The 26,234-nt window shown below is 35.6% G+C and overlaps 2 protein-coding genes and 1 long non-coding RNA gene across 3 annotated transcripts; all 3 read left to right on the top strand.

Annotated features, from left to right (window-relative positions):
* The first annotated feature begins 4,544 nt into the window (after positions 1-4,544).
* Positions 4,545-5,798, top strand: LOC129264490 (allatostatin-A receptor-like). Its single transcript, XM_054902408.2, has one exon. It carries the CDS (start codon positions 4,545-4,547, stop codon positions 5,796-5,798), a length of 1,254 nt encoding a protein of 417 aa, XP_054758383.1.
* Positions 5,799-8,413: 2,615 nt separating this feature from the next.
* On the top strand, positions 8,414-10,086 carry LOC135153632 (uncharacterized). Its single transcript, XR_010293112.1, has 2 exons — positions 8,414-8,632; positions 9,691-10,086. It is a non-coding gene; the product is annotated as an uncharacterized LOC135153632 (long non-coding RNA).
* Positions 10,087-11,760: 1,674 nt separating this feature from the next.
* On the top strand, positions 11,761-25,891 carry LOC129258410 (uncharacterized). The gene is made up of 16 exons (XM_054896691.2): positions 11,761-12,172; positions 12,896-12,973; positions 14,105-14,243; positions 14,999-15,174; positions 16,281-16,480; positions 18,062-18,227; positions 18,427-18,542; positions 19,111-19,257; positions 19,679-19,823; positions 20,214-20,360; positions 20,841-21,089; positions 21,586-21,884; positions 22,227-22,506; positions 23,584-23,794; positions 24,360-24,478; positions 25,063-25,891. The coding sequence occupies exons 2-16, from the start codon at positions 12,904-12,906 to the stop codon at positions 25,179-25,181; spliced, it is 2,583 nt and encodes an 860-aa protein (XP_054752666.2). The 5' UTR covers positions 11,761-12,172; positions 12,896-12,903; the 3' UTR covers positions 25,182-25,891.
* The last annotated feature ends 343 nt before the right edge of the window (positions 25,892-26,234 follow it).

The raw sequence follows: 26,234 nt of genomic DNA, 5'->3' as shown, positions 1-26,234 counted from the left end.
ATTAAAGTTTTTCTGCTCTGCCCTGCAGGTGGGGTGAAATGTCATACACAGTGTCGCCACTATCGCTTCTTGAAAAATCAAGAAGCAAACATGTTTGCAACAGTACATGCGTAGTATTATCTAATGATAAAACAAATTTATGATTGGTCACATTTATTCCGATATTTATTCCTCTCACAACAGAACCTGTGTGCTGTTCTAATACATGTATTTTAAAGAATGCGAGAAGCATAAACAAACACACGCACAAGCCGGTGATAATGATAAGTGGCCAGCAAATTGGACCAAAGTTGCAATGGCGAGGAAAGTGAAGGAAATAAGTGCAAGGTTTGTGTACTACTTAGCACTTTGAGCTGCAAGTTTGAGTGTATGGAACATCAAGTTCACAAGAAATGACATTGATAATGTAAAGGCCGTTCCCATTCCATATATTTAGTCAACGTGTGAGCTTTTCAATGCGTTCATATTGTTTCCATTTTGTAAGTGAAATTTTGTTATTTGCATGAATTGATTTCAATGTTTCAACACTTGAAGGGATCGAATATTTCCAAGCTAATTCATCGGAAATGCGTAGATTAATTTTTTTATCATATAGGGTTATATATATATCACATAGACTAAAGATTACAATGTTTTTATATATTATTTTATTTTGTACTGTTGTCAATTAATGCGGAAAACTATCAATCGAATGTCATATCGACCAGAATAATCTTTATTCAAACCAATGATAAAAAATAATAATCAACGATGATGGTGGTGGTGGAGGTGAAATGAGATTGTGATAATGATAAATACTTGACGATATCAATACTGATGATGATGATGGTGATAATGATTACGGCGATGATGATGATGATGACGATGTTGATGATGTGTAATGGTGATCTTGGCAGTTAGTGATGATGATGATGATGATGGTGATGATGATGATAAAAATACCACTGGGGATGCAGATGAGGATGATGAGCACCACCACCAATTGAACGACGATGGCAACGATTGTGATGATTGTGTTATTATTGGGATACCAACATTTCTTATGACAAGAGAAGCGATGATCATTCAATATGAAGAACAAACCCGCTATCCTTGGCAGTGTAAATGTGGCATTTCACTCAAGTAGAAATGCAAGTATCAAGTACAAGAATCGCATTTCTATTACGACAGCAAGGAAGAGATAGAACAACAGAAAGAGTGGTTGAATAAAATGTTCATCGATTCTTACAACCTCTTAAAAATCAATACATGGGTGTTAGCGAATAACAATGCATGTAATCTCACACTGACTACTGGGTATCGATTGCAAAGAATCTTATCAGGTTTAACTCCAGGAAATGTTTTTAAAAAGAAATTTCACATCTAAGTAAGATTGTGATATGTCTCCTTCCTCGTGCAGGTTTTTTTGTTCGTCCTTGATTTTTGAAGAACCGAAGGGAAATACGAGTGATAATCGAGTTTTCCATCAGCATTATTTTGTTCGCATCTTAAATGACTCCCCCTCTCTCTTTCTTTCTTTCTTTCTTTCTTTCTTCTATCTTCTTTCTTTCTTTCTTTCTTTCTTTCTTTCTTTCTTTCTTTCTTTCTTTCTTTCTTTCTTTCTTTCTTTCTTTCTTTCTTTCTTTCTTTCTTTCTTTCTTTCTTTCTTTCTTTCTCTTTCCCTATTTCTTTCTTTCTTTCTTTTTTCTTTCTGTTTCTCTCTCCCTCTCCCTATGACATTCTTTTTACACTGTATGTCTTCTTCTTTCTGTCAGATTCACCCATATATTGGATTGTCAAAAATTCATACCTTTTCAGTCTCTATTTCATTTTAGATGTTAGAGTTTTTCCTAGATTTTTCAACAATATGTTAATCACTCTATCTTTAAATCTCTCTGCTAATATGTCATCGATCTCTTCTCTCTTTTCTTTCTTTCATTTGAAAATTTTAATAATCACTGATCGAACAAGCTTACATGATGTAATCCCTTATAGATTTTATTTATAAGAATTTTTATTTGTTTTCCAGTTCGTATCCTCTTTTTCTCTCCCTCCCCCTCTCTCTTTCTCCTTCATTTCCTTTCTGTTCATCTCATACATATATATCTACATAGATTTATCCTCTCACTATCTTTTACTATCAATGTTTATTGACCTCCCTTTCTTTATTTCTTTCACCTCAACTTCACATCTGACTAAAAAACGTATGTTCCTTCATTCAGGGTTATTCCTACTTTCATTCCCATTGAACCACAATAAAAATATTTCTCCATCTTTATCAGAGTATGATTTTCAAAAATCTTTACGACCTTTACTGTTCATCTTCAATTTCTCGAGCTTTCGAAAAATGTCATTCAAAATACTTTTTTTAAAAAATAAAAAGTAAGCTGTTCCTCAGGGATATCAAACAAGATTCAGTTCCCGGAGGAAATTACCGTACATCTGCACATAGTCAGTATTCATGTCCCTCGATAAAGATGAATTTGTTTATTTTAAAAGGTCGCAATGTCGTATTTTTTTGCATGAAAGTATATAGATCAGCATTAATGCACATTGGTTGATGGCAAGTATGGTAAAGTATTCGGTTTATGATAACATTAGTGGACTTTTTTCCTTGAACAGAATTGGTCTAACTTCAAAGTTGATATCCAGATCATCTTATAATTCGGCAAAGCTACTGCAATATATCTTCCCAAACTAAAAGGTGGTAAATACAATTTGTAAAAGAAGTAAAAATTTGTAAAAAAAAAGTATTTGATATAGTCAATTATAGTTTTGGCTCTATTGATTCCCTGTAGATTGTAGAAACATTTGTTAAATCGTCTTTTTATTTATTTATTTGGGTTTATTGTATTCATTTCATGTAAATGTAAGTTTATGTCCAATCTTCACTACATCTGAAATCGGAGTAATTATTCAACCTTTTGAAACAATACCAACGACCATCCTGATGCTGCAACTTAAAATGTATTATGATGATGATGATGAGGAGGAGGAGGATACTGAGGATGATGATGAGGATGATGATGATGGTGATGATTATGATGAAATGTATGATGATCAATATTATGAGGACGGTGTTGAAAGTGGTTTGGGTAGTGATAATGATCTGTGAAGAAGTAGAGAAAGAAAAAGAAGAAAAAGAAAAAGAGGAGGAGGAAGGAGAAGAAGAGGAAGAAGAAGAGAAAAAAAGAAGAAGAAGAAGAGGAAGAAGAAGAAGAAAAAGAAGAAGAGGAGGAGGAAGAAAAAAAGAAGAAGATGATAGTCATAATGACTGAGAATATGATGATAGTGATAAAATTTTGCTTCATGGCCATCTACATTAGAGCATCTGTCATTCCCATCCTCCGCATCCCCGTCAGAACAGAGCCGGAAATCGAAATAAAAATAGGTTAAGTGATATCGATTTTTGGTATACCATTCATCGCCCTGCGATTCAACTTATTTTCGACACGTCAAAATACTTTTTGCTTCACCTACATTTTAGATCTTTCATGCAAGTCGCTCAAAAACGGTACCAGATAAAAAGAACACAATATTCTTCGTTTTTTATTAAAGAAATGGCCGAGTGAGAAATATATGTTCTCTGTGATGGTATTAATAAAAGCATAACTTGGAAGATGGCTTACTTGTATAAGTCACATGATATGATTTTGACATATCCTTGACTACTCTCAGTATTAGCAGGATCAAGAAAAGTAAAATATTTCATGCAGGTTGTGTCTTTTAAGTATATTACTTTATAAAAGCGGTGTGGGTTGTGGGGTTTTCATCTGTATTTTACGCGCATGCGTATCTTATATAGATACGATTTGAAACTTGGTACAATTAATATGCCTCTAGGATATCTCGAAGACACTTTAAAAAAGAGAAACCTTGATAAGCATCAGCATCGTTCTGAGACCTTCTCGTGTGTTCTCTTTACTCTCCTTCGGTAAGTAAAATAAGACTATATTTATAAAGTATTTTGTTTTTAAAGCAATTTGTTCATCATTAAATGAAAAGCGATATATGATTTTAAAAGTCATTATGTCTTATAAGAATACACTTTCAGTTATGAATTAAATAGTGAAAGCCGATTGTCCAATTGGTGCATTCTAATTTCATCGAAAATGTAGAAGGGTGTCGGCTTTTGGATTATTTCTGATCATGCTTGTCTCTTCTAAAATTTGAAATTTTGATAAGTAGTACGTAAGTGTGTATGGAAGCTATGCATGTTGTAGTTATATTTTGGATCTTTGGATTTTAGTGTCTTCGTCGAATTTTTCGGGGTTTATTCGCGAAGTAGGATCTCCTTTTAATCAAATGTAAAAGCAACACGTATGTCAAATTTCCGATCAAAACTGAACTCTGTGCATGTTTTAATATTGTTTAATGTAAAGAATATGTAGGCCATAATGATTTATTCAAAGGACAAATAATTTGATAATAAGCAGAAAAGCATCTTATTCCTTACGAAACAATTACCAACTTTTTATACTTTCCTTTTTATCACAGCTGTCACAATTGCCTGTATATATCAAATCTTATTTCCAGCTGGAAGTGGTAAACAGTCCTACGGAATCATGGATAAACCAACAATGAAGAGTGTTATTATTGTAGCTACACTGGCCACTGTCGCAAAGCTGTCAATGGCTGAGAACGTGACATCTTTCTATCATCAGACTGTGACTCTACAGCCCGGTGATCTGTCCTTCTGTGATGAGGCGATGTTAACTACAGTTTCTGACTTTGGAGAAACTTCCACCATCGCACCCACAGAAACAGAGCAGGTTTGGGTATGGTCCACTCTCGCATGGCCCTGGTGGACGATTCTCCAGCTAGTCTCTGCGATCGTTGGCCTCGTCGGGAACCTTCTCGTCATCATCGTCACCTTTCAGCGTCGATCAACAAGTCGATCTACCGATATCTTAGTTGGTAATTTAGCTATCGCCGACTTCTTAACTTCGCTTCTCCTGATTCCTCGACCTCAAGCGACCCGTGTACCTAACACGAGCCTTGGTAACTTCTACTGTAAGCTGGTCTGGTCAGCTTTCTTCAGATGGACTGCTGTAAGTGCGTCAATCTATACCCTGATGACGATATCCTTCGATAGATTCTTTGCGGTGGTCTATCCGCTTCGATTCAACCGTATCGTCAACCGCCGTCTCGTCTCCTACATCGTCATCTGCGTGTGGCTCCTTGCCGTACTCATTCCTATATCAGGCTTCATCATGTTCCGCGTCGACGTCGTTAGCCAACGATGTGTTCTCAAGTTTCCTACAGTCGAGGGGCAGGTTGTTTTCGGTTGTTTTGTCTTTGCCACTCGTCTCGCCATCCCAGCACTCACCATGCTTATCACCCAGGTTCTTATCGCTCGGGAGCTCCAGAAGCAATCACTGCGCTTCAAATCCAACAAAGGCAACTCCCAGAGCAATGCCTCGTTTCATATCGTGGCTCGGAACCGTGTCCTCAAGCTAATGGCTATTGTCATTGTCATCTACATCGTCACCTGGGGGCCGAACCAGACTGTCTTCTTCGGCCTCAATGTCGGCCTCGTGTCCTCTACCTACTTCTTTAGTCCTTTCTATCGCATCCTTAATGTCCTGGCGTTTTACAACTCCTGCGCGAACCCTATCATCTACGCGGCAAGGTTCCCCCAGTTTCGGGTCGCTGTGAAAGGATTGTTCGTCAGGGATGCCCAGGGACGGTCATCCATCTTCGAGCAAGATACAGGAAACAAACCCAAGCCAGGAGCGGCTAACAACGGCACGTTATCGAATACACTTTCGTCCAATAACACCCTCTCAACCAGTGAATCTGCAGAAAATAAAGCCTGAGCTGGGTGACTTAGTCGTCCATCATATGATTGAAAATACGTTCTTAAGTCTTTATACTTGACTCAATTCATTTTCATATAATCACTTTTTCGTCATTTATCCCTACCCCTCCCCCCCCCCCTCTCTCTCTCTTTCTGTCTTTCCCTTGTCCCTCATCTCTTACACTCATAGCATTTTGTTCGCTATCGTCATCTTTTTCTATGTTTCATTTTCTTTTCTTTTTTTAGTATGCACTAAACCATTCATTAATCATCTGTGACTGCTTAAGTAATTGTAAATAGTAGGTCTAGGTCTAAAATGTATATGTATCACGCACTCGAAGAGATAACGCTTGGCACCAAATTCAGATTCCACCATACTGCATTCCAGCATGAGAAAATTGACTTGAAACTAAGTATGGTTTTATGTGAACCTGATGTTTTACCTGAGTATAATAAACATGATGAGTACCTCACCGATATTCACAACTAATTTTGAAGAAAAAAAATCAAACGTTGATCGGTGCCAAAATCACGACTTGGCATGTACCGCTAAATACAACCGCACGATGGCAAGAGAACATCATAAACTTGGCACCTAATAATGGTGGCACTCTTACTAGTTTTCAGTAGTTAATCGTATTATTTCATAGTACAAACAGCTTATTCAAAACTTTAATTTGTTTTAAACCATATAATGCTGTGAAGTTTCATTGTTCTAGAATATATACCAGAGTTATATTAGTTTATGGTGAATGGTACTGGTGACGTTGGAAATTGTTCCACCTTTCCAATTTTTATATAAAAATTGATTTTGTGTCCAAAGTCCCATACTTCTGCTAAATAAAAAAATAAGAATCTACGATTTACCTCATGTTCTATATCATGAAAAATTTGTTCGATGGGTTTTACATTGCTAAAGTAACTGAATTAGTTGTCAGTATATCGAATGAAGTCCTTAGATAATAGCCTTGTAAGCATGAATCCATATATTTGGAAGAGTTATACATAATTGCGTACAGGGTGCCACACCCGATGAGCAGCTATTGTTATTTTGTGGCACCCTTTTACCAACTATATTGTTTTCTTGTTTGCACATCAACAATATTGTCTTTGTATGTGTATTTTAGGGGTAATACAGTTTCATCTTCAACTTCAAAGTACACTAGCAAATCTGCATTTTATTGTAAAAATAACTGATACTGATGCAAAATTTAATGTTTTATGTTCACTATGCACTGTAGGTTAAAGTTGTATATCGAATTGACACATTAAATTGCCATCAATCACTGGCGTACAGATGGGAGCTTGGGATGGACCATGGACCCCGAATATTGTTCACGTCCAGTAATAAAAAGATAATAGGAAAGGGGTGAAATATCATATTAATTTCCCAACACTATATTAGAATCTATCATAAAATTAGATTAGATAAATTAGATAAATTCGGATTTTTCCTTGCTCGCTTCGCTCGCGAGAAGCCTTTTGGAATTTTCGCCTCATACGCCATGCCTGGCCACTTCAAATTTATTGGCTCATTAAACTACTTCCTCGAATAATGTTTAAGTTTACCCTGTGTAGGGTTAAGAGCATATTCATTTCGAAATAATATGTCCAATCTAAACTGATGTACCGCCACAACTCTCTCTGTTTAGAGCTAATATTTCATGTGTACCACCCAACTCTAAAAAGGATTTCAGTTCAGTCCAGATTATTCACATAACTATATTCAAATCATACCATAACATGTATACAAAACTAGCAGGAAAACCAAAATATAATCTTACAAGCTTGAAATCATGAAGGAAAAGTGTACTAAACAAGAGGTTTCAAAGACTTAAAAAATAGTTCCCAATAAACATGAAAAAAATATAAATCTGATAAATTATCATTTTTTTATGCTAGAACTATGCATTTTATCATATTATAAAGCTCTGAAAGTATTACAGCCTCATTACTTTGTTTGGGTGTGCTCAGAAATTCATGTTTTGGAAATACGTTGATGCATTTATAATGTTCCTATTAAAAATCTTGTTTGAAGCTTTAGCATATTGTTAATGGTTTAAGAAAATAGAAAGGAAATTGATTTAATATTGACGTATGCATTATTTCACATTTACAATTATCATAGAGTAACGCTAGTTACTGCGAACTTAAAAATTAATTGTTATGATTGAAAACGATGTTTACATAATTATGTTCTGAAAAATATATATTTATCAAAGTGGAATTAAACTTGCATTTTCTTCTTGTGTACTCTTATTCCAGATTAAGACAAATAAAATAGATAAAATCAAAGACTTGGTTTTGTGCCATTGGTGGTGAATGATTGTGAAATAAAATTAGTGCTGAGAAATGAGGTTTGATTTCCTATATTATGTGAAAGAGGTCTTGTCTATAGTTTCTCTTATGTCAGAGGGCGTGAAAATGAATGTGATTAGTGTTGGAGAATGTTCAATTTTCCAGTGTGAAAGAGGTCTTGTTTATTGAGTCTTTAATAGTCTTTAATGCCAGAGCTATTTGAAATGCATTCAGCACAGGATAGGCTTTTGTGTTTGAGATTTTTCAATGCAAATATGCAAATTAGGTTTGACCACGTTGCTTCATGATCCACTGAACATGTAGAAAAGTGTACTTGGTCAGCGCAAACCCACACAGCTAGCTTGTTATAGAGCAGATGGACGTACCATGAGCATGGGTTCTCTGAAGAAATCATCAGATTAATTTCTTCATAATTTTTCGAGTTTTATATCATCAAAAATTATCAAGTTTGAAAGCAGAAGAACCTGTCTGTGACAGAGTATTTCATTTATTGTAGAATAGCATCTTCAGTAGTAATTCAGCAATACTGGAGTGGTGAGTTGATTTTGGAGCGTTTTATCTTATTTAGATAAAGAAAGGAAAGACATGTAAATGAAACAATAAATTGAGATAAAAAACTTCTTATTAGTGAATGTATGATTATTAATGAACAGGTAATAATTATGATGATATTGGTTAAACCTTGGTGTCTTTTGAACTTTTGAGAAAACTCTGTTGTCTGCATTTCAAGCAATCAGTGGCGTACAGATGCCTGTGGGGAATCTACAGGTTGGACTATGGCATGCCAATGCTGTACAGAGCACACACCTTAAAAAATGATTAAAATAGCACTTTTGTGACCAAAATTACTAAATCCGTACAGTTGCAATTTATTTTTCATTAGTAACTTGGGAATAATTTTTGTATTCACTAGAGCGCTCAAAAACTTGAATTTTGGGCATATTTTTGTGTACGCCCTCTATTGATGGAAAATAATATGGCAAGAAAATTTTCATTTTTTATCTCTATTTTTAATTAAGAAAAAAATAATTTAAAGAATCAAATTTACTTAAGGGCCAAGTTGTATGACGAATAGGTGTAATGGAAACTGTCAGTGTAAAAAAAAATCAAGCATTTGTCCCAAAGAAAAAGAGAAAATAAGCCAAACATTGCCATCCTTATTTTGCCACACATGGAGATATAACTGATAACAAGGTTATATCATAACCTTGTTCATTGAATGAGTGGGCTCTTCCCCCCCCAAAAAAAAAAAAAAAAAAAAAAATCACGACCATGAAAAAGGGGAAAATGAAAGAGAGAAGGGTGAAATAAATCATTTTCTGAATATTGTGTCAAACTCTATCATGTCTATCACAAAATTTGATTTTTTGTAATAAATATGCCAACATTTTTTCTCGATCGCATTTTTTATTTTATTTTACGTGATACGCCATATATAGCTACCTAAATTTTTGTTTAGCTCATTACGCCACTGCAAGGTATAGAACCATAGTTGGAGCGTTAAAGAAATAGTTTGTTGGATAATTAATAATTTATTGATGACTATTCTTAGAACCAAAAAGTAGAGTTTTTTTTTTCTGGCCGATATTTAGTTTTAGATGGCACACAGTTTATGGCAGGATGCACCCCAGCTCACCATTCTCCTCATTGTTGAAGCTTGTGGAATGTTCAGCGAGGTCGACTACAGCGGGAGATCGTCAACTCTTCGTTTTCATCGATGGAAAGACCGAAAAAATGTAAAATGGTGATGTATGGAATTTGAGACATTGAACATGGTTTGATCCATTGAACAATTGGATGCTGACGATTTTTGTCGAATATGGCAGAGATGGTGCGTCATTAAATGAAGAGACGGTTCATCACCGGTCTACAATAGTGGGATTGAATATTGAATGCTATTTTATTCATATAAGTTTGTAATTGGTTTGTAATGTTTAGCACTGGCGCACAGATGGTGGGGGTTTAAGGGCACTTGCCCCCCACCCCCACCCCCCCCCCAAAAAAAAAAAAAAATCACGACCAAGAAAAGAAAAGACAAGGAATGAGATAGTCAAAGATGATTTTATGCTAAAATCTGTCACAAAATTAGATTTTCGTAATAAAAATGTCTAAATTCCTCTCGTCAGAATACAATGTTATCGTTTTCTAAAGTTCATATAAACAATATAAACAATAAGTATGATCAGTACTGAGTATGATGAAACACAATCATGATTTCCTGATAAATACTCCTTATAATTTGTTTTATCAAGATAGTTTTGAAAGTGAAGATTGTATACTTAAGCTAGGCAGGAATGATATTTACCTAAATGTAGCACTGTGCATGTAGAAGAGAAAAAAAATATCACAAATGGCGGGAGCCTCCAAGCTCATAACCGATAACATGAAATAGTCTCGTATATTCTTGGAATAAATTGCAGTCCGCCTCAAATCATTGTCCTTTTATTTTTTTTATATCCTGATATCAAGTCAAGACAGAATAAACACTACAATATTGATAATATCATTGGTAATATAGGGTAAGCAGTCTGAAAAGCAACATGTGTATTGTCTGGTTATTTCATATTCAGGTACAACCTAATAACCATGATAACCGGCAAAATAACAATCGAACAGTGGAAAGAAAGTGATATGGATGGAGTCGTAGAGAGGGTAGCGATAGCAAGAATAGCGGGTTGAATAAATTGAAATAATAATCTCTCTTATCTCACTATGCTTTAAATTTGAAAGAAAGACCTATTAAATTTCCTTTATTTTTTACAAATTTATTACTATGAAAGTGTCCGAGAGTCAATCCGTAGTAATCCAAAAGGATTTATTGTGTATATATTGTGAATAGCACATATCTAACATGCTTTCTGATTTGCTCTCTATAGAAATATATCATGGAAGTGAGAGCAAGTGCACTAATATTCTTACATCCAGCATTTATCTGATACTGTGTTCACACGACTGTTTCAATTTTTGACCAAACTTAAATTCGCTAAAGTGAAAGTAGTTTTTCGTGGAAGAGTAATCGAATTCTTTTTAAGTTCAAAGAACGGACTGAAGGTACGTGATCTACCCAACGGGTCCCAATCCACCGTCTGTTTGTATTTTCTGGTCTCGAGTTCAAACTCTAAGAGCATTTCCTTCCCATCTTCCTTGTCCACTTCCGGTGTTTGAAAGAGTATGAGAGAATACCAGTACACTCTGTCCAAATAAAAAATATAAAGAGAGACAGCTAGAGCAGGAATGCATTTCTATTCTATTGTTTGTATATTTGCTTTTGTTTACCAAATGAGTTTTATCGATTCGGATGAGTGGCAAGCTATGTCATTCCGCTATATAACATTTCAATACGACTTCCCGACATGGAATCAAATGTCTTTATGGGGAGAAAGAAAATAATTTGTTTCTGACTTGAGTCGCCAAAGAAAGGAATAGCCGTTTTGATAAGAATGGGTTTGTTCAATATTTACAGCAAAACGCACAATGGGCTATTCTGAATGGGAAAAGTATCAAAATAGAGAAGACAATAAAAGTCATTTGAAACTGTACGTATTATCTAAATATAACAGTGTATAACGGTAGCAATCGTAGTAGGAGTTGGTACAGTTTCCATGTTCTTATTCGTAGAGGGAAATATGCCTATTTAAAGATAATATGAGGATAGAGGCTTTCTGTGCTGTATAGGTCAGCCTGTTCGGTTTAATTCATTCTTAAACTCATATCTCAGTTGACAGCCAGGTAGTGATTTTAGCATAAAGGTTAAATTAATTAATCAAAATAAAAATAAAACATATTTCAAACTTTTAAGTCAAATAAAATATACATATTTACGGCATATCAATGACATGAATCCCGTTATCGGAGAATTGATATCACGGACATGGGCAATAAGAGAGGATGCCATGTTATAAGCCTATGAGTAAAAATTTGAGATGTCGTTAATTTGTTTAGACAGGCTGTACATGTAAAGGAAATAATTTGAACAAACCGAACCAAATGCATTGTCTTGCCGCTAGGACGCAATGTGAATGTTCACAAGTTATTACTACCGATAAAGACGAATATTGGAGAAGACAAACCTTGGTAAGTTGAAATATTCCTTTAACTCTTAACTTGAGATACAAATTGCTGTCTATTTGTCACTTTGCGACGTTGGCAGGCGAAGAGTTAAATTTCTCTGATGGATTTAGACGACAATAGGCCTAATCATAATAATATACTAGTACTAGAAGTGATTACATTTTGTTTCGTCACCACTCTACAAGGGTTACAATAGAAACAGAACGCAACTATTATTTGCTTTAATGATATTACAAATTTGTTTCCAGTTTAATTTCTGTACAAAATAGATGATATATTGCATGTTATATGCAATCCTTCATTTATAAAATTTGACGTCCAATTTGTATTGCATCAAATGGGAGTTTGGGGCAGGGTTATAGTGGTTGTTATGGTAGATGCTGTAGAGGTGAAAGAAGTAGCATGAAAAGAGTATCATTATCTTCAGTAGAAGTAGTAGTAGTAGTATAGTAGTAGTAGTAGTAGTAGTAGTAGTAGTAGTATTGGTAGTAGTAGTAGTATTGGTAGTAGTAGTAGTAGTAGTAGTAGTAGTAGTAGTAGTAGTAGTAGTAGTAGTAGTAGTAGTAGTAGTAGAAATAGTAGTAGCAGCAGCAGGTGTAGGCCTATACGATGAAAATTCAGTTCGATAATGAGTCAAAACAAAGCAACATGTTTTTCTTAAAAAAATCAATATAAAATCTTATTACAAAGTCATTAAAGTTTCTGTATATATTTTTTTAAATCAAGTCGTCACCATGCACTCCTGGGTTACACCGGTCGTCTTCGTGGTGATATGCTGGTTATCGTCAATTTCTCAGGCACAGTGTAAGTTGATTGAAATACTTTAGCATAAGGCTCATCAATCTCGACATTATTTAATTATGTCCATTTATTTGCTTATTATCTATTTCATTATCGATTTATTGCTTTATCATAAATTTATACATCCATTATGTATTTTTCAACTTATTGTTATTTATTCAACTACGAATTCACTAAATGATGTTGTTTAGTAGTGTTTTCTTCTGTATTATACCCACTTGGTTTTCCATTTAGCTAAACATTATTTTCAATTTTCAATATATAGTATAAAGTTAATTCATTTTTTTTCATAAAGATAAAGTTAAAGTCTTTGTGGGATGGGAACTTTAAAATAAATGTGAAAAGAGCAATAAAATGGAGACCGGAGATAAAGGCCTTATCAATGTTTGAAATTAGATTATTTAATATCAGATTTTATTACACACTTTAAGACAGACAGGGCAAACATACAAACAAAGGAAGTCATAAAGTATAATGGATTTGTATAATGATATGGCAATTGTTTGCATATAGGAAGGAAAGAGTCAACCCGGTTGTGGCATACAGGGACGGTGCCCGTGACAGTACCGAGGAGTGAGGGGGGCAGTTGGAAGCCAATTTTCAAGCGATGAAATATAAACCGTAGATTATTGACATAAATTCTTGGGTCATGTAAATATATATAATATACTAGTACTCCTTAATTTTTGTTTTCATTGAGAAAGAAAAAGTCTAGTGCCAACCCCAGTATACATCGCATACAGTTTGTTCACCACTGAACGCCGACTTCAAAAGAGTTTTTCCTCAACCAAGATTCAGCATTCCTAAGAAGAGAGTGATTAATTACCCTAAATTATTTCAAATTTTTAATTGTCTCATACATTGTCTGGTGTATTGTTTTTATGCTGATAAGAATAAAATGAATCAGGCATAAATCCCGTAACAAAGCTTTTGCTGTAGGAGGTGTTAGGCATTCTATTTTTAACGCATTGTTTAATCGATAATCTTTTATACTATTTGTTCTTAATGAGCTAATGTCGAAAAATTATATTTTTATAAAATTGAAGAAAATAATTGTTTATTTTAATGAATGAATGAATGAATATATGAATTAAATTGAGAGTAATATTCATGTTCTGTGTTTTGGCTTTGTAGTAAGTGATCCAGATATTCGCAACATCACCGCATCAGCTGGTGATGATGTTTTACTCGACTGTGAACCGCCTGATGGAGTAGCCATCTTGATCAGTTGGAATAAAGATAACGACGTCGTACAGATTACTGATGCTTACAGGTATTTCATGTGATATCATCTTAAATTAGTCTATGAAATATGAATAAATGAGCCCATTTAAAAAGACAACATTTACGTCCGTCCGACAAAACGACTCTGTATAAACTGGGACATTTGCTATATGCTTTGCACATATTTTCTCGTTCATAAATAAAGGTAAAATGTTCTCAAATGATAATGATTTTACATGTTCTATCTGAGCAGTTAAGTGAAATATGAATAGTTACAAATGGGACTTGGATTATGCAGGACTACACAGAAGATATTTTAAAGAGTTGCCTAACAAATAAAAATCCCAAGGGCCACTCCGCTACTTGTAAATTATATCACCGTAATACTACGAGAAGATATATTATGTAACATTCAAATTACACTTGATACGTATTATCTAGACACAACAAAGAGAAAACAAAATGTAAAAGACGAAAGACGTTGACTTGCTGAAGATGACGGACGGAGACTCGTGCGGTCAGGAAAACTAGATGAAAATCAGTAGTTCGTCTATAATCAAAATACAAGAAAGCCTGAAAAAAAAAAGACAATATTTTTAATCTGGAACCAGTGAAGAGACTGACGAGATTATTAAGATTGTTTCCTTTTTCATCTAACCCTTCTTATGTCATCGGCTCCGTTAATAATTATGAATGTTTCGTAAAATAAAGTTTTGGTTGGTCTCTTCCATCCTCCATTCCCCCCTCCCCCACCCCTCTCTTTCTCTCTCTTTCTCTCTCTCTCTCTCTCTCTCGCTTTATCAGAGATGGTCGTATATTTCTCGATCAAAAGGAAGGTATGGTGATTTTGAACTCCGAACTATGGGATCGAGGCATGTATTCCTGTCTTATCCTCACGCAAGATTCTCAGATCATCACACATCGATTCTGGCTTGACATAGCACCACCAACTGATTCAGATGTAGACAGTAATAGCGCATGTGAGTAGATTTAGAAAGTTAAGTGACTAATAAACCTTTACACATATGCATGATGAACCATGGTATTCCTCTAGGCATATCCTCTCTTTCTCTAGTGTCATTTCGTTCAGAAAACAAATTGTACAAAATTGCAACTTTTTGCCAAAATGGCAACGGATGAACTCATGACTATATAAAAAAAATTCTCTCTCTCTCGTATTTTCCAAGGGGAATTTCGACACATCGGAATATCACTGAAATCATTCTTAATATAAAATGGCCAATATTGAATTCGTTAATACTATGTCGATTCTTAAATGTTTTCATGTTCTAAGAATCTATTGCCCTTCTTTTGATGTTAGGCAAGCTCAGCTGAAATAAATCAATTCTATTTGGTATTCATATAATTATGTTATTCATATTAAGGAAAATAAAGAAGGCTGTCACATTTGGCACTAGTGGTAGGGAGTCAAGCTATTTCTGGAAATTTGGCCATACTCCTCATTAGGATAATGACAAAAGGGTGCTTTGGCATATTCAGGAAATCGAGAAAATTGCATTAAAAAAAGTCGAAATGCAAATGGAAAAAACTCACTTTTTTCTTTAATGACATGAATAAGAAGGACTTAGCTCAAGAAAATAACAAGTACAAAGTGGCAATGCTTGCATTTTTAAATCTGTTCAATTGAATGTCCACTCTCGTGGAATTTCATGATTAATCCCGATTTGCCATTTGATGGTCGTTTCGGTGTTTTTCAGAAAGTAAGGAAAATTGTAACTTTTGGGCCGAAAACGCAAGGGATTCGGTTATAAATGTTGTGCTTGTTACAAAACAGGACCAACGTTCATCATTGTCACAATCACACACTCGCCATCATCGTTATCGTAACATCTGTAGGTGTTTTGGCACATTCCAGAAAAAAAGTTGGAAAATAAAACTAGTGGACCAAGTTTTATGAAGAATTTGAAAGGTATCCGGGCATATTCTGGAAAATTTAGAAAACTTCAACATTATTATGACCTTAAATAGCAAGGGATTTGCAGAAAAGATTTGAAAGTTTGATTATTCTCAAGAAAAGAATCGAGAAAGGTCTTACAACTCATCTGCTTCAAATTTCTTTCTTCAGTTCAGTGTGGTTACTGTAGAGTCCGAGGGAAAGTAGTTGGTGGCAAGGTCTCCAACGAGGGTCAGTCTCCTTGGACAGTTCTGCTATGGAACACCAATGAAGGTAAACCACTCTGTGGGGGTGTCTTACTCAACCGAAGATGGGTAGTGACTGCATCACATTGTTTCTCCCTCTCTGGTCTTTCAATTGATGAATTTGAGGTAAGTGATTAAGGCCACCGCACACCTAACGACTGATCCACGATCCGATTTTAGGACATATCGCATTTTGCTCTTTTTCTGAAAATGTAAATGAAAATTACCTTTTAATCTTTTTATTTGAGGTTCAAATTAGCTGTAAGAATACTAATATAACAAATATGGATGATTGCAGACATTTATTTTAAAGACCAAATTGGTTTTAAATCGTAGCGAATCGTACGATTGATATGACGACATTACGACTACATATTCAATTCACTTTTATTCTAATAAGGATTGCAGCATAGACTCATATTTTAACTTTGAGTATTTGAACGATGATTTAGAACTATGCACAATAAGATGTTCCATGTCTCAATATTACCTCAAATTTTATTACGTTTTATTCAAAATCGGGTCGCAACTCGTAACGACACGATAATGCGGTGGCTAAGGAGGTGGTTAAGGCCACCTCATTATCCACTTGTTGTCACACCGAAGAAACCGACCACAGACCAATCAAACTTATAAAAACGTTTTTTTAATGACGTATGATCGGTCGGTTTCGTTGGTGTGACGACGGCACCTTACGAAAAGTTGTGTTGTGTCTTTCTGTTATGTAGTATGTATCTAACTTCCTGTTATCTTTTCAGTCATTCACCTTCACTTGTTTACAAACTCTCCCAATGTCATCTAAGAATTCCTAAACCCCCAATACCATTTAACTCCTAAACCTTGACCATAAAAAGACCAACCCTCAGTGACGTCAGCTAACTTCAAGGAAGAAGTATGACTCATACTTCCAGCCCAAGTCACTTGCACAGAGCATCACCACACCCCTTATACCAGAGAAAGTTTGATAGACAGTTACCTGTAGACCAATCAGATCAAGTTTAGATCACTCCCACCTTAAATCGTTACACCCCCAAAACTAATGATATAAATAAGACTTCTTGATTATTGGAATAGAATTCAACGATAGAATACTAGACCAACACTCATCCAGATAGACTGACTGACTTCAAGACTTAGACGTCCATCGAATATTAATTTAACTTCACTCCGAATCTCAATCTGATACTTCTAAATTATTTTATAATCATCGTCTCATATGATATCTGAATCTTCATGTACTTCGAACTGTAGCTGAATATTGATGATTAAATACCTAGTGATTTTGAACTGTATAACTTTAATAATGATGACGACGATGATGATGATAATATTACCTGGATGAATAGTGGTTCTTTGCCAGAGGATAAAAAGCGTTACTATTATTACCCCAACTTTAGCAGAGAGGGGAGGGGGGGTGGAACATATCGATTTGTCCCCGTAATTTTGAAAACTTGGAACAATTAATAATATGCATTGCAAATGTATTTTTTAAAAATGGGAAAGTTCTATTAAACCATTTAACTTGTCATGAAAATACTATTTTATACAAATTGTAATTTTTTTTCGGCGAGCTACGCGGACGCAATTTGGCCAAAAGAGAGCGCGCAATTTTTTTTGGAAAATTTGTTTTCCAATTTTTCCCCCGCCTCCCCCCTTCTCCGAAACCTGGATCAATGCCCCTGGTTGTTTCCTGATTTTCCTCATCAGATTCGACTTGGTGAGCATGATATTGAGAGTATCTCTAACAACGAACGGACGTTCCGAGCTGAACAGATCATCAAGCATCCAAACTTCAACGAACAGACATATGACTCAGACATTGCTCTCATCAAACTCCAGCAGCCGGTTACGTATACCGATTACATCATTCCACGTGAGTTTATAACTGTCGAGTTTCGTTTAGTTTTTTAGTTCCTGTTGGGTTGAAATGTCGGGTTGAAAATGGCTGATATTATATGCATTAACCATGAAATCTCAAGTCTTTATATGAAAGTGTTCACCCTTTCCACCCCTACAGTACACCCTCAATGATAACAATAGTTGAAGTTTATCATTAATATAATTTTGTTCAGTTTGTTTGCCTAGTGAGCTGAGAGCTGAAGAACTTTTGAAAGCGGGTACCAGAGGTTTTGTTACTGGATGGGGTAATACTGAAGAAGCCGGTGATTACTCTCGATACCTCAGGAGGGTAAGATCTAACACTGTTCATTCTGACAGAGGGTATAGTTTCAATTTTGTCAAATATTTCATTACCAATCCTGCAGAATATGGCGAACTGATATCATTTTGACTTTTTACATATAAATTAGAATTATACCCTGATGAGAGGGGCGGGTCTGATGAGGCGCCTCTGAATTATCAAAAATATCTGAAGAAGCGAAGAAAAAAAAAATGTCTCGTGAAGTCGTGGAATCACCATCTGTAATTCACCAATCTGTTTCTCTCCCATTTTTTTTTTCTTTTGAATGAATCGCATCTGATAAATTGGTTTTATTTATATGAAAAGGCGCTAGATCTAGTTTTCACGTTTTGAAAACTTATTAACTCGATTTAGAATAGACATCTATTTATATATATATATATATATATAATGATTAGTCTGTTTCGGATTATCTTATTCAAATGTTAGGTAGGTATTCGTCTAAACGCAACTTGACAAATAAAGAATACACGTATTCTACATTGATTTTTTTTCTTTAAATCAGACTATTTTTTTTAATCACATGCAAAATTACATTTTTTAAATCAATTTGAAGGTCCGTTTGACGATCGCCAGTATGCAGGACTGTGGCAGAAGCCATATTGACATCATCACGAATAACATGTTCTGCGCAGATGGAGGGCGCAAGGCAGATGAGCGTGATGCCTGCCAAGGAGATAGCGGTGGTCCCTTTGTTACCAAGGTAACAGTTGTCATCGGGATAATTTTTATATCATTTTGTGGGGGTTTTTTTTCCTCGCGACAGATCTAAAATTCAAACTCTGTTATTCTCATAAAAATGTGCAAACTTTAGTTACTTAAAAAACATTCTATCGAAATTAGTAGGCATATTCGCTCGGTTATACATCACCAGAATAATGATGGAAAAAGAAGTTACTTGATATTTTATTCGCCGTTAAGGATTTCCTGCTCTTCAGTGCCTTACAGAATTCTCTTTACTGATTCATATGATTCTGATATTCTAAGTTGATTTGGTGTTTAGCTTATCGTGGTCATAGGCGGGCGATCGTTTTTTTTCTTTTCTCTCTCTTTATATTTTCTTCTACTGTATACATCCAATATGAATATGTTACAATTATTTAATTTGTGATGTTTTTACCCAGGATAACAACCGATGGTATCTTCTCGGTATAGTGAGCTGGGGAGTAGGCTGTGCCCGTCCAGGATACCCTGGAGTATATACAAGGGTGCATCGTTTCAGACAGTGGATCATGGATCTCGTACAGCAGGATATGCAGACATGTGAAGGTTAATATGTTCCCAATTATTTTTTCGTTTATTTAACAAATATAAGGCCACTGGGAAATATCATGAATGTCAAAGGCATTCTGAATGCAATATGTTCCTCTGCTAATTATGTGAAGTGTGATGTTTAATTTCAATCATTAAAAATAAATTTTCCCCCCAAATCGACAAGCAACGAATAAAAAAAGGTTCATAACTCCATATCCCCCCCAAAAAAAACAAGAAAGAGAAGTAAATGCCCTATTTTAATCACTCTATATTCGTCTTGTACAAAAATTGGTGGCATGTGCCCTTGCCCCCCCCCCTCAATGTCTATTCACGTTACATGTATTATCAGCATATAACCCAATAACACATTTCTTCCCCGTTTCATCCCAACATTTTATCATTTAGAATCTTCATTCGAGTTAGGTGAAGACCTTCGTGCCTCGATCAAAGAATCCAACAATCTTCGTCTTTTAAACCAGGAGCAACAGCGTGCCATTGAATACCTCCAAGAAGAACTCGATAGAAGAGATGAAGAAATGTTTGGTCTTTATGGTAGGAAATCAACATTTTAGTACAAAGTTCTTTTAGTCTTTTCCTATACTGTGAATCATAGTTTTTTTTAAATTATTAGAATATATGATGGTCTTCGACAATTTTGGTGTCAAAACAATTTTTTTAAATTCCATTTGATTATTTCTGGTGACTTTATAAAGTACATACAAAATGCACTTTGGAAGCAATGCAATATTGTAAGTCTCTTAATGCAGGATGGGAATGGGCTCTATATGGACTGTATGAAAAAGTCGTTCCGATATACTTTCATTTCAATATCTGCACGATTACGTCATTTATATCAACTTAATCCATGTCAGTGCTCATCTGTTCATTCAAGATTACTATTAAGACGCCCATAACGTCCATAGCTATACATCATACAGTGGAATACTTATCTCATGTGGTTATTCTTAAGAACAGCGAAATAAATCCGATAAATTTCCTAAACAATATACCCAATACTACATCTCTCACCAGAACGCATCGAAGCTTTCGACTGTCCCGATGCCGTCCCGACATCCACCACACCGCCGTCAACGATCGCTTCAACAACGACAAACATCCCAGTGGTCACCGAGACGAGACCGTCGACTACGAGAGCTCCTATCCAAGAGGATGCCGTCCCATGCCGTCATAATATGTGTTGGCATGTCAGTAGCCTCGCTCGTTGCCATGGAGGATACTGTATATGTGATTCTCCTAACTATTCAAGGATATCATGCCTACGTAAATATGTATTTTCTAATATGATACAAACTCACTTTATTCAGCATTGAACTCGTATGAATTTGAAAATGAGTTTAGTGGTGTTAAACATCTATTTGTTAAATCGTATATTTCTTTCTTTTCTTTTTCTCTTCATCTCTGATTGTTGCAATTTTCTCTCTCAATTCATTTAACATTTTTCACTTCTGTTTTCCTTTTATTTTTTCTCTGATTCTTTCTAGCCTTATTTTACTCTTTCATGCATTTTCTTTCTTTCTCCGTTTCCTTCTGTCTTACTTCTGTTCCTTACTTTCGTACATGTACCATTTTTTCATCCTTGTGGAAGCTATTGTTAGTCATATATTCTAACAAAAATAAATATGTATATTGTACAAGGCGATTGAAAGGAAAGCCATTGTATCATGTATGTAGACGCTGGAGTCTGCTTTCTTCTTAAACTAAATATTGTACAATCACCTTGATATTCGTCACCTCATTTTTTTTCAATATAATCCAGCGATTGTAGGTCCATGCCGCATCTATCGCAACAACTCCTATGCCTTAGCAACGGCAACATTCCGAGATGACTCGAGGACAGCAGATACCTACGCGTGTGAAGGAAACCCTGAATCTAACGTGCATGTCATCAGTGTCTATGAAGGTCCCGTTCACACCAGACCAGCTTCTCCTGGTGATGTTCACGTTCGAGTTACTGGAGGAGATCAGGGCCCGATCACTATCGTGTTTAGTTCGTATGAACCTGTCCGGTGGATTGTCTCTATCGATGAAGGCATCGTTGTTGATAAATTTGTGTTGGTAAGATATTTGGTTATTCTTTCAATTGAATTCAATTCAGTGAGAATGAGTAGGTTCAGTTTTCTTTAAACATCAGGAAGTAAGCAGTAGGCCTATTTGAGAACCGCGAATGTCAGATCTCTTATTCTGAAGAGTATATTTAAAAATGGCACAATGTAATAGATTGCAACTCTGATCTGAAATGATTAATAATCTAAATTAGAGGGATTGATAATAGAGCCCAGTCCGGACTGCATACTAACAATGTTCCAAGTAAAATTTGAAACCATGGATAAAAAGAGAGCATATCTGTGCTATGTGTGTGCCTCTCATTACCCCTCTAGCTTTCATTTCAATCTACAGACTGGTTACTATCTTGACCTGAGTAGCGTTGAAGTCGACTCACTCTCCCACACAAACATTACGGTTGTGACAGTCAGTCGCATCCCCTTCGGGTATGGCACTGACGGTGATGGCGTCCTACACACTGCAGAGTTCCTCAAGTATGTCCAGAACACCTATGGTGAAGTTGGGTCTTTCTCAGGTACCCAACGGGCTGACAGATGGGTTCTGACTGTTCCGGGAGAACCTCCGATTGTTGATTCAATGGGACTTCCGTTACCACTTATTCCAATGGCAAGAGGTATGATGGAAAGTTCGGCTTTAAAGAGACTGGACTTTTACAAAGCAGGATGGCAAAGTTCTGGACACCGAGTCTGAGAACAATGGGAATCAAATCCCAAACAGTACCCAAATACAAAACTGGCAAATTCCCCTGCACTCAAATTACCCTTATAGGTCGTGGCATTGGCTCTGATCATAAAACATTCTGTATGAATCATAAAAAACTAAGAATGTGGAGTGCGTCACATGCAACTGTTCTCAGACTCAGGTCATGAAGGTTTCTGTCCTGTTTAGTGAAGTAATGAATAACCTCCAACATGCTAGCACCAATCATATACCAGTTCGCCCTCTACTATTTACAAATAGATGTCTAACGCTTACTTACAAAGCAGCTTCAACAAATTTGGTATATATTGGGCCGTGATCCAACATCCATTTCAATTAAATAAAATTCAAAAGAAAAATCTGACTCTTTCAGTGGTCAAATGAAAGTTTCAGCTGGTCTTTTCAAATCAATATAAACATACAATATCAAGGCTACAATTAAAATCTCAACCCTATATCTGCCATTTCCATATCATTTATGATAGTTCCCATCAAAACATGATTCTTTCCAGCTTTACAAAATACCACCCAGATGTTTACAGAAAGAACATATAAATGGTTTAATATTTGGTGATTGTTGCTAATTTGGTCTCATGAATATTTTAGTTAACACAGTCATTGCAATAATCTCATTTTGTCCAGGAGAATAATGCCCTCCAGAATGTATGAATACAAAATCCTACTGTTACGTTTGCTGGTCCATACAAGCTCTTACTCAGTTACTGTTACCTGTCCTGGACAATTAACTCCAACGTAAACCTCCTGAATCTCCATTCAGACATGCACTCATGAATAAGCAACAAGCCACGCCATGTCAAATCGTTTAAAACAGTTTATATACAAACATATATACATGACGACTCCGATTGTACCAGTCCGTTGTTCACCTTTTTTCTAGTCTCTCCCCAGACTTAAGCCTATTATTATCTCGTCACACCTACAAATACAAATAAAATGTTTTGGTGAATTATTACTTTTTTTCCATCCTCAGTGGAATCCACCATATCCCGCACGGAATGGACGCGACAAGAATTCTGTTACGATGCCTCATTCTCTGCTTGCCATGGCGATCAGTACGTCAAAAAATTGGGTGGACCGGAAGATTCCGACTTCTATAATGTCCGATATGTCGGGGTTGTGCTGTGCAGGACACCGTATCATTACAAGATCTTCCTGGCTGACGATCCTCAGGGAACGTTCCAGTATGTTGATTCTATGACTATATTTTGTTGATAATCAGCCATGCATTTTTGTTGGCTTTAAAAGACAGCAGACAGCCATTGAAAAAAAAATTGCTACATAAAATTTTGAAAATCATCGCATTAAATTAAACAAAACAGAAATGTGTTATTCCTTGCTCATTTTAACTGATTCATGCATCATATTGTTGATGAAGTTGTATCAAAGAGCAGAAAAAAGACAAAATTCAGATACTGTCCGTAAAATGACCTTTCTTTGGTACACTTTCCTGAATCTATTTTATTCACTAAAATATGAAATGCATAACCATTACAGTAAATGAAAGAAGTGGATATAAGCTCTACAAATACGAGTCATTTATTAATTAATATTTGCGATTTGGTTTGGATAAATCATATATTCATTAATGATCATTTTCTTAATCTTGTGAGACATTGTGTATATAGAGCTCAAATAGGTAGAAAGTGGATACATCCAGGAAAACAGTCAGTATCTGAGAGTCTCCAAAATATTCTTTAAAATACCAAACCGGCTGATCTTATTTCACTTTCTTTATTTGTGGTACAGGAACATTGGTGATCAGAGTGGAGGAGGGGAGGATCACTGTGAGTTTGTTGGAGGGAATCCACAAAACCAAAGTCTAGTTAGGACATCACAGGACTGGATGATCATGCCAGCAATATCAGGTAGATAAAGGAGAGAATGGATGGGAAGAAAGGAAGGGGAATGGGGGTGGTTGACAGAGGAAGGGAAAAGTGGAGGGAAAAGGTAGGAAAACTAGAAGGGGGTTAAAGATGTGATAAAGGACAAAGAAAGAATAGAGGGGGAGCACATCAGGAAGGCCGAGAGAAGAGGGAGAGTTGAGAGGGAGTGGGAAATAAGAAAATGATTAAGAAAGTGAAGAGGAGAAAGAGCGACAAGATAATGAAGAGAGATTAAAAAAAGAGGAAGAGGGACAGAATTGGGGAGTACTCTTTAGTAGAGAAGGGTGGGGGAAGAGAAGAATGGGGAGGGGAGGGGGGGGAGAGAGAGAGAGAGGGTAAGAAAAAAAATGGGGGGGGGGGTAGGAGGTGGGAAGGGCAATATGATCTATGTGATCAAGGAGATTGATGGGGAGATTTACCTTAATTCTTACAGAATGGAGAGATGTACTGTGATAGTATAATTATTCATATAATGTACTCAGAAGAAAAATTTGTTTTTAGTAAGATCATAAGGAATTGATTATAAATATTCTATAAATAATTATCTGTTTTTATTTTCATACCAGGATACTATCGCAGCCACTGGGGACAAGGCGTCACGTTTGGTGATATAGGAGGTGGCATGAATACTTGGACTGGCAAGATTATAGTCAGTTGGTACAACTGTGGTATCTCTATTCCTTGATGCAAACTTTGCCTAAACCATCAAAATGTATCTTACAAAGAAGCTAAGGGCCATAATCTTCATCTGTGTATGAAGATAAAGCCCCATTGGCTGATGTTATTTCATCTGCATGTGAACTCAAAAGACTGCAAAATTTGCATTAGGTACCAATCAAAATTGATTTGTTAATGTTAGCCCTTCTATTTTGATCCATCTCTTTCAAAATAAGAATTAACAACTGATGAATCTCCTCTTTTCATTCAGGTGTTGTCACTGATTATCAGGAGGTAGGGGTATTCATAAAAATACTGATCAAATCATATATTTTAGAACAAATTACTTGGGTGGTATTTTCTTATCTCAGTAATGTGTATATCAGATTTATCTCTCATCATTTTAAAGGTAATAATTCTTGTAAGGGAGCAAAGGCATGTATCCAAATTCCTGAAATAGACTGCTCTTGTATCTTGATTTTTTTATTCATAAAATCTCATTTAAATTGACTTATCTTTATTCTTTAAGCTGTACTTCTGTTATTGTACACAGCCCAACCATGGATTACGTTAAACCTAACTGTTCTTTATAATTAGTATATTTTGAACTCTCTCAGCCTTATTCTATAGTAAATGTGTTGAGTGAATCACTGGGAGTGATTTACCGATGCAATATATACATGTGTACATTTTGCTGTTGCACAGATTTTCTTCCAATAAAACTATATTTTATCAATATGCCCAGTGATCTTTTTGTCTAAACTAAGAATCCTAAAATGGTATCATGTAGATACTAAATATTAAAAAGTCTAAAAGAATTCTTACATGGACAAAAAGAATTTTGAAAAAGGTAACATGTCAACATGTTTTATTTCAATTGAAACAATATCTCAAAATGTCAAATATACAATTTACAAACAGTAAAATCACTGAACATGATAATTCAAGTACAGTGTTTAATGCTAGTGTAAGTGAATGGGAAAAGCAGACATCAGTCACAACATTGAACACAATACAACACCAAACGAGAGGCAAAGCTGGTGTTTTATCAACACTACTCATTGTTGAGCTATAATACTTT

This window comes from Lytechinus pictus, chromosome 1, assembly GCF_037042905.1.
Source record: "Lytechinus pictus isolate F3 Inbred chromosome 1, Lp3.0, whole genome shotgun sequence".
Classification (NCBI taxonomy): domain Eukaryota; kingdom Metazoa; phylum Echinodermata; class Echinoidea; order Temnopleuroida; family Toxopneustidae; genus Lytechinus; species Lytechinus pictus.
The sequence above is the reverse complement of the archived record's forward strand: the minus strand, read 5'-3'. Positions and strand labels throughout refer to the sequence as shown.

What these genes read in the sequence shown, in the direction of transcription:
- LOC129264490 (XM_054902408.2), top strand. Translation starts at nt 4,545, where the DNA reads ATGGATAAACCAACAATGAAGAGTGTTATTATTGTAGCTACACTGGCC.
- LOC129258410 (XM_054896691.2), top strand. Translation starts at nt 12,904, where the DNA reads ATGCACTCCTGGGTTACACCGGTCGTCTTCGTGGTGATATGCTGGTTA. An exon ending in AGAAATGTTTGGTCTTTATG is followed by an intron (nt 20,361 to 20,840) that starts GTAGGAAATCAA and finishes ATCTCTCACCAG; the next exon opens with AACGCATCGAAGCTTTCGAC. An exon ending in TTCAAGGATATCATGCCTAC is followed by an intron (nt 21,090 to 21,585) that starts GTAAATATGTAT and finishes AATATAATCCAG; the next exon opens with CGATTGTAGGTCCATGCCGC.